The following is a 9,351-nucleotide window of genomic DNA, read 5'->3' as shown; positions in this document are numbered from 1 at the left end:
AATTAAGTTGATGAAAACTCACCTATACTCATACAGTTATCTGCCAGCGACTGTGATGTGTCTGCACACTTGGAGTCCTTGTCCATTTGGGACTCATTTATTTCTGTTAGGAGCATGTTGAGATGGGAGATTGATTTCTTTCTAACACTTGTTCTTGGGTCCCTTGATGACAATTCAGCTTCCTGTAACTGTGTAGAACTCCCACAACGATCACTGAATGCTCTGTAATTTTCTTCCCTAGGCACTGATATTGGTTAAACCCCATTTATTCATCAAACTGTTGTCTCAGCTCAAGCTCTGAAAAAAAGATTAAAATATAACTTTCTATTTCTTTGTTGTTGTTTCTTAACCCTAGGAGCTTTTCTTTAGGTCGGTCACCAATAACTCATCAGAGTTGAGGCATCACAAGACATTGGAGTAGGTCCAAGATGGCCGTCTCCACGCATCCACTACTGGTTAGCCTTTCATTGGCTGTGCTCCTGGGCTCGAACTCTCTTGGTGGACGGAACTCTTGGCTCTCAGGTCAGGCTTTGGCCCAGGTCTCTACCAACAACGAGACAACAGAGCCCAATGTGGTACCAGAGGCTGCACTGGCAACGCCCACACCAGAGTCAGAAGACAAAACAGTTGAAACTGCCGGTAACCGTTGCTGGGGTTACTATGATGTCATGGGCCAGTGGGACCCGCCTTTTAACTGTAACGCAGGTATCTACTTGTTCTGCTGTGGTTCCTGCTTCTACCGATTCTGCTGCCAGTTCAAAATCCACAGTTTGGACCAGACTTCCTGTTCCAACTACGACACACCTGTGTGGGCCAACACTGGGAAACCAGCAGCGCCCGTCACAGAGGTCCATGAGGAACCAGATCGCGATCGGACCCACATGATCGTGTATATTATCTGTGGAGTGGTGGCCATCATGGTGTTGGTCGGGATTTTCACCAAACTTGGGCTGGAGAAGAGTCAAGGAGGACAGACGGACATGACCAACTCCAGGTAGGAACTAGGAGGGCGGATCAATGGATTGTAATGATGTAAGGATGGGTGAATAGACTGAAGGATAAATTGATGCAATTATGGATGCATAGGCAGATGAGTGGATGTACGTAGGGATGGATTGATGCATGGATGGGTGGATGTATGGATTTTGATGAAATTACATTTGTGACTGGAAGGATGAGTAGAAGGATGGACAGTGGATATGCATGAATAAAAGGACGGATAGATTGAAGGTTGACTAGCTGGCCGTCTGGATGGGTGGATTGATGGATAGATGGTTGGAAGAACAGATGGATATAAAGAATGATTGATGGATGAATGAATAAATAAATTGAAAGATTGACTATCCATGGATGATGGTTGTGCAGATAGATGGATGGATTGTTGGATGGATGGATTGATCGTTGCAAGGATATATAGAAATGGATAGATGCAGAGATGGATGCAAGGAATGGGAGATAGATGGGTGTGTGGATAGATGGACGGATACTCAGAAAATAGATGGATCAATAGATGGATGTAAGGATGGATGGTTTGGGGGATGAATAATTTAACTGGGTGGATGGATGATATTGGGCCTTGAAGGGAGTGATGGTTATTAAAAAGATGATAGATGTGACAATGATAAGCAATATAATAAATGAAATGCATTATGATAATCAATGCCTTTGATTTTATTGAATTAGCTGATATTGGTAGCCTGACTTATTGATAGATGGTTTACTCTTTAACTTTTCTTTTGAGTTTGAGATAAAAGAGGAAAGAAATCTGGTTGCATTAAGGTACATTTGCTTATTTAGAAATACGTTAGGGGCTCTTTATTTCCATTTATCATCAAGAGTTAAATCTATTTGAATTTAAAAGATACATGTTAAAATGTTTGTTGTTTAAATGATCAGTCCGTAGGATTCCTAGATTGATATTTTTCAGCCTTACATTTCAGAAAAAACTTGACTTGGGCTCCTGGGTTTTGTAGTTCTGTACTTGTCACTTCCTACCATCCCGTGCATAGTTCTGCTAATGTGTGAGAGGGTCACCAGCTGAGAAATAAATCAACCGACTGAATCCCAGAGAGGTATTAATGGGTGGGATATCTGTATGCAACCATGGGAGAGCAATGGATAGGGATAGATAGATAGATAGAGAGAGAGAGAGCGAGAGAGAGAGGACCGGATGGAAGCTCAAAAGGGCATTAGTCAGGTGATAGATGGGGAGGAGTTTGGGGGACATTACAGTGCAGTCGTACTGTGTTTTCTCTGTATCCGTATAGCCGTTTCACATTAATGGATGATTGATCGCTGTGACACAACTATGACTCTGGCAATGTGTGGCCCTGAGTGCACAACGAGAAGACAGAGGGGTGGTTTTTGGAAGGGACGAGTATTGAGCGGATCTGACTGGAGTACAGCCAACGGCTAATTCTAGTGCAGAGAACAGGGGTTTGTATTTGTATGTGAGGGGGAGGGAGAGACAGTGTGTGTGTGTGTCTGCTGGGTGTGAGTGGCCAGCCTATCGGGTGTAAAGAGTCAGGCCACAGGGGTCCCTTTAAAACCCTGTCACTACCGGATCTGCGCTTGACCTGCCAGGGAAGCAGGAGGAAGAGAAGGATGGTAGTGGGAATAAGGGCTTGATCGTTTTATATTTCATTGAAAGTTGGCAACAGAGATATTTCTGTACTCTGGCTTTGCTGATTACACCAAATGCACTTTGGTACCATGGGAATTAATGTTTAGTATTTGTCTTGACATTTTCCAAGTTGACATATGTTTGCCAAAATCAGCAGAACAGATGTTGGCAGGCATCTGTCCTGCTCAAGGGTCCATGAGCTACTTAAACTCTATTGACTTGACCATTCACACTGACCTCCTCCTCGATGAAAACAATATTTTTAAGTAATCTAAACATATAAGAGGGATGTAGCAAGAAATCCCCAAAAATTGAAATTCATTTAAAAAAGAGAGGAAAACCAGTTATAAACATAGGGTTGAAATGTGCCTGTTTCTGTACAAGCATGGAAGTATCCAGGAGGTTTCTCTTCTCTTAAAGGACAGAAAGAAGGATGAGTGACAACCCCAAAGTAGAACAAAATCAAAACTGAAAAACAGCAGAAATTAACCAAAACAGAAGATGCCTAGGTTGGAGAAACGGACGTCCTTTTACTGCCCCATGCACATTACAGTCATTTCTCAATATACCTACTAAAGCTGCAAGTGGTTGTGAAGACAGAAAGGGACATCAGAGCTAATCACCACAGTGATGCGACAAGAACTCAGTAATAAGGAACGCTGTGATGGAACAGTTCACTGGATCACGAGGAAGGTAGGGATAGATAAAGGTTGGGAGACAGATCCAAGAGAGATAGTGGTCAATGATGACTGAAGGTCTGAGCAGTTGTAATTCTGCTGATTTGACATTTAGAGCCTTGAATGACTGGTTAGTTTTGTGGGCTGCCTGCGTTGGGAATGATTTACCCTCAAAACTTGCTGAACAGCTGATTGTCTGTTTTTAGACTATATGTCATTGTATGATGTTTTGGGTTGTATTATCACTGCTGCATCGCTATACATGCTACTGGTTATTGTAACATATCCTCTTTGATTGATTACAGCATCCTACTCCATATGGTTTACATTGTTGCTATACTTTAAGAGCCACTTATCTTCCCCCAATTGTTTAATTTGCCAATGTTCTTGTGTCCATGGTGTGCTCATGGACACGTTGGTCTCTGAATGTGGCCAGTCAAATTTGTTCGACATTGAAATAGACTCAAACATAGAATTCTGTAGTATCAGACTTTAATTCCTCCTGAGGTGAATCTGCTGTAGCAAATACACCTTAATCTCTACGATACTTTATACGGCAGCTTGCATGTGTATAAACGCATCCTCAGGACATGAATGGAACGGAATGAGAGAAGCCCAATAAACCCAAATGAAAAGTCTAAATACAACTGTTTTGCGCCCGGTTCCTTATAGGTCTGTTTCTGTTAACCATTGAAGAGAGATTATTGATGATGTCAAAGAAGATTAAGCTGTCAGACAACAAAGGAGAGTAGAAGTAAGGTGTTGACTGGAACAGATGTACGTATTTACTGAGTTGTACTTTCCACACTGCATCCATAAACAACAACTACATTATCTCTGTACTGTCTTCCTGAGAGACTATGCACACAAAGACACAAGAGAGAGTAAACAGTTCAAGATGTTTCCAATTAAGAAAAAAAGAAAAGAACTGTGAACCAAGTTTTACAGTTTAATTTCATGCACACAAAAAGGGTGATGAGGTGAAGGAATAAACTGGCTACATTTTGAAACCAGTCAGGGTTAGGGCTGGTTTTAAGAGCTCTTCAATATAAGAAACCACAGAATGCACAACATATTAATATGAATAAATACGACCAATGAACAGCATTGGGTTTAACACCAAACTTTGTGTTTTATGGCCATCACATATCAACGGTTATTTTCAAACTGCAAACATTTTTCCTCAAGACACTTTGACCGACCTGTGAGTGAGGGAGTGTACTTGGTTTGTACATCAACATGATGTGTGTGTAGAGTATAGTGTGTGTTTTTGTGAGTGTGGTTGTGCAGCACTTGACAAATAAATCCAACCGCAGCGCAGTTAAGGTGGTTATGCTCTGAAACCTCAGGTCAGGCAATCACAACAGGCAGCGGTGCAATGACGTATATAGCAAAAGGCACACACATGAATACACACACACACATAAGCCTTTCATTACAACTTCTTAACCCCCCCCCCCAACACACATACACAACCCTCTGGCCCCCCCATTGCACCGACTCTCCCTTCCCATGTGTGTGTTTGTGTTTTTGTTTTGCTCTCAGTCTGTCTGCTGTTATGTGGAAAGTGCTGCAAAGCAAAAATTAAAAATGAATCATATCCTTTGATATAGTCTACGCTCTGGGAGTTGATATGCCAAATCAAGTTTTTCCTATAGAGGACAGCTCAATTCATGATATTTTCTTCTGCAGCGTACACAATAAAAATTAGCATAGTCAGCTGTAACTTAAAGGAGCAGTATGTAACTTTGACACCTAGCCATTCAAATTCAAAACATTGAAGAAAGCTGTCTCCCCCCCGCTCCGTCCTCCCCAGAGTCGTTGCTCAAGCTGGTTGCCATGTGGAGGACATTGAAGCTTCAGTGTTTAACCAGCTCTGCAAACCTTTCTGCCTTCTAACCTCTCCATTTTTCAAAAGCATCTGACCTCCTTGCAGGTTAACAAAAACGTGCCCGTTTTTAATTTGTCACAGATTGCTCTGGTCGAGTAGTTACCTGTTTAACCTGACTGCCTTCATACAATTTTATCCCAATTTTTTAGATCCAAATACTGCCAAAGTACTCTGTACTTGTTTCCATCTGGGTAATAGTTCACATCTGGGTACACTATGCTGGTATGGAAGAAGTCGTCAACCAGCTTTGCAGCTGACAGACAATATTTGACGGCATTCTGAGCCTGAATAAAGAAAATATCAATAACAAGGAACCGACTAGTGATTCTGGTGCTAGCTAGCAAGGGTGATAATGTTTAAAAATGTATTTGAAAAAAAAACATGCACATCCTTAGTTAAGAGTGGATACAGGCTGGACTAATCATGGCTGGCATCTTTCACAAATGTCTAGAAATTGGCAGGGAGGTGCGAGGGAGTGACTTCTTTAACTTTCACACGACTGCAAAAGAAATAAAGGCATCCGAAGCATACTGTCAACAAAAAGCTCGCAAAGAAACACTTGTATCACATTTCCACTTTAATCATGGCCAAAAAAAATGTCACAGTTTCTTGTGCTAGATGTGTCATAAGGGGAGGGTAAAAACAAAAAAAAAAGTCTCATATTTTTTCTTTTAGTTCTGTGGGCATCCGGAGGCATACCAAACAACGTGTTAACTGTAAAACACTACACGGCATTAAACAATAAACTGGCACTTCTGATGGCACATTTTGAAACCTGAAATGACTGTCAGGTGGGTCTACATCAGGCTAAAAGCGTGTTCGGTACATGTGTTATGTAATGACATCCCCTCACAATAAAAAGAACACAGGTTTTTGTTTTCATGACCTTCATCAGTGACCTCATTAGCAGAAATTATATAACACCGGTGTAACAAGTGACCACTTCAAATCTCAAATGTTTACACTGACACACACACACACACACACACACACACACACAGACACACAAACACACACACTCCCTTTTGCATCATTGCACTACTTATCCTAAGTTATTCCACTGAAGAGTCGTGCGTTCAAGGGCATAGCCGTTTGAATGACCCACCAGGGAGCTAAACAACCGTTTCCATGGGCCATTTTATTCCTTTACTGCATTGTGTTTCATCAACACTGCTTTCTATTTCCCTTATTGTTTGGCTGCAGTGGCGCTTTTCATCATCTCTTGTGACAGGTGTTTAGAGGCCAGAGATAAACGCGGGCACACTGCTTTGCTTTCCTGGAACAGTTACAGCATTGGACAGACGAATCCAACAGATGAGTCCAGCATTTTCTAATGAGGTGTGAAGTTCAAATTAAGCTTCTTTTGTGTTTCTGGACCCATGGCAAAGGAATGAACATAACAGATAAAAATAGAGAAATGACTAAACGAAATGAAACAGTTCATCAAATTGCATAAACACAACACAAACCAACTCATTATTGACGCGTCTTCGGGATTCATTGCTGATGTCACAGCTTTTGTGCCATCCTCACCCCGTGCTTTGTGTTTGAGAAAAGCTGCGAGGCTTGTGAGGCAAACACCGTCCTACTCCTCCGCCGCGCTTAATGTGGACCCAAAATAAACTCTTTGATGCTGCAGCAGTTTGAAAAATAGACTTTGACCCTCCCACCCTCACACAAGTGCAGTTACCTAAAATCAACAAGGCCTTCCTGTTTATACCTTTTATTAGCCTTGGTGCACAGCAGGGAAGCAGGGATTTCTTGCTTGCTATCTTTGTGCCATAACAGTGTTTTGAACATTTCCTTACTTGCTTTTTATTCCCTCATTTTGCCCATTTGGTCTTTTAACTTAAATTCTGTGGCAATTGGATTCTAAACATGGTGCATGATCTGGCTGAATACTCAAATCTGATTGGCTGCAGGGTGTAAAATAACTCCTAGTAATTGGACACAGTCTAAGTAGTTCAGATGAACATTTTGTGTTTGCACTCCTTAATTAATATGTTCAGCCTTTGGTCAATGTCAATGCCTCAGTTTACCGTTAATGCAACTTTTGAAGCTTTTCATCCATTCTCTGTTAAAACACACTTTTTCATCAATAAAAAAAACACCAAACTGCCTCTTTCTTCACCAGCCTGTGATTAACTTTAAGGCTTCTATATCCAAGTTAAGGAGTGTAAAAGTGTGGAATTAGTGAGTTAAACATCCCAGAGAAGAAGCACTGCACTGAAGAGAAACTCACATCATAAAGTAAAAGACTTTTCTAAATGAGGTTTTGTTTTTTAACATAATTACAATATCTCAGTATTTCTCCCATAGCTGAATATTTGCATACATTGTGTTTCCTTGTACGTGAAAAGAGGTGTGTCTTTGCACATGCATGTCCAATAGAGGCAGCAGCATCCGTTGCGTTGTGATTGTAACTCCACACCACACCCCAGTGCAGCAGAGCTCGCCGAGACAGATTGCTGCAGAGCTCTGAACTTCCTTCAGCTCAACTGTTGCTGCAGTGGCTCGAAAAACACTTAACACGTCTCCGCCTCACCCTGTTCCATTTCCTCTCCCCTTTTCATTCATTCACTGCCCCCCCCCCCCCCCCCCCCATCTCTAATACTGTATCCTATTATTTGTTTTCCTGTTTCCTTCACCTCATTATCTTTTTTCTCACTTTCACTTCCGTGGCCTTATGAATAAATCATCACATGTCCCGAGGCCGGAAAGTCGGCATGAACCACGGTCGGATTTAAAACAAAAAAGACATCTGATTTTTGTATCCATAAAGTCTCACACCTGTGTGCACTTTCTGCATATCAAGCCGATAAAATAAACAAGATTGAACGATAAAAATGATTAGATTATAAAACTTGTGTTAAACCTTAAAAACTCTATTGCAGTTGAAGTGAAACAATACCATTGAAATAAGCTATTTAATATACAAATTTTTATGACATTAGAATAGTTTGTCTTAAAGGTCTTTGCAATTGTATAAAGGTACCTGCATGAGCATGTTTTCTTTCTTTCTGACATGCAGTAAAGTAGGTTTTAAGGTATACATTATGTGCCTATTCCTTTCTTAGTACATGGGGCGCATGCACTAACCGCTGTATACAGCCACTCCCTGTTTAAGGGAACATGTTTGTGTCACTTTTCTTTGTTTTTATATCCTCAATTTGGTCTTTTTAAACATGTGGTTGGATTTGTTTTAAGGTTTCAGTTGGACTCTGTTTTCTCTGTTAGTTCAGACAGTTAGTTCTAATGTAATATTTGCGTCTGCTTATCTTTCTAACAGGCATCCTCTTTGTTTTAAGGTACCCGATTGTGTCAGCTTTCTTTATTACACACATTCAGGTCTGTTTTAAAAAGCAATGTGTTTTATGCATGTATTTAAATATGGATCAGCATAATATATCTCCTTTAAAAACATTGAATCAAAATAAACTGATTAGTGCATCTTGAATTTTTCAGCTCTCCCCTGCATTGACTTTAATTTAAACACACACCAAATTAGCAAAAAAAATCATCATCTTCCTACTTCTAAAATGAACGATATTTATTTTTATCAAAGCCCACACATCCTTATTACTACAAGTTTTCAGGATGTAGAGCTAGATAACTCTAAAACCATATTTCACTTTATATTTAAAAAGAAGACAAAATAAAGATAAACAAGGAGTGAGAGATGTGGGCTGTTAACATGGACCTTTGTCACTTTTGATTTTGTAATTTGGACACGATGAAGGAGGTTTGTGGGAGGATGAGTGTGTGAATGTATGCCCCTCTTTATCCCAACTAACAATGTTATGCTTCCTCGCTGTGTGTTTTGTGTGTGTGTGTGTGTGTGTACAGTGCTACATGAAGCTTGGGAACAGGCCGTTTCTACGTGGGCTCCATTTTCACTCCAGTGATCCTGGTAATGGTCTTGTCCCTGGGTAGATTGACGCCGACTCCAAGTTGCCCTGACAGAAAATCAACTTTTTACATGTAGCTGTTTGCTGGAGCGCGCACAGTAGCAAGCATTATCACTTTCTGTATATTGTAGACTCATTCCCCTGCTTCTATCTATCTGTCTAACCATCCATCTAACCAACTATCTAACCTTTAAACCATCCATCTAACCATCCATCTAACCATCCATCTAACCATCCATCTAACCATCTAAC

General features: G+C 40.8%; 1 protein-coding gene across 1 annotated transcript in view; it reads left to right on the top strand.

Annotated features, from left to right (window-relative positions):
- Positions 1-365: 365 nt before the first annotated feature.
- The window catches only part of LOC132954561 (protein shisa-9), a 93,383-nt gene continuing 84,397 nt past the window's right edge, over positions 366-9,351 (top strand). The window contains exon 1 of the mRNA XM_061027144.1: positions 366-994. Coding sequence (XP_060883127.1) covers positions 429-994 — 566 coding nt within the window. The 5' untranslated portion in view covers positions 366-428. The remainder of the gene's footprint in view (positions 995-9,351) is intronic.

The sequence above is a fragment of the Labrus mixtus genome, chromosome 20 (genome assembly GCF_963584025.1).
Source record: "Labrus mixtus chromosome 20, fLabMix1.1, whole genome shotgun sequence".
In the NCBI taxonomy this organism is placed as follows: Eukaryota; Metazoa; Chordata; class Actinopteri; order Labriformes; family Labridae; genus Labrus; species Labrus mixtus.
The sequence above is the reverse complement of the archived record's forward strand: the minus strand, read 5'-3'. Positions and strand labels throughout refer to the sequence as shown.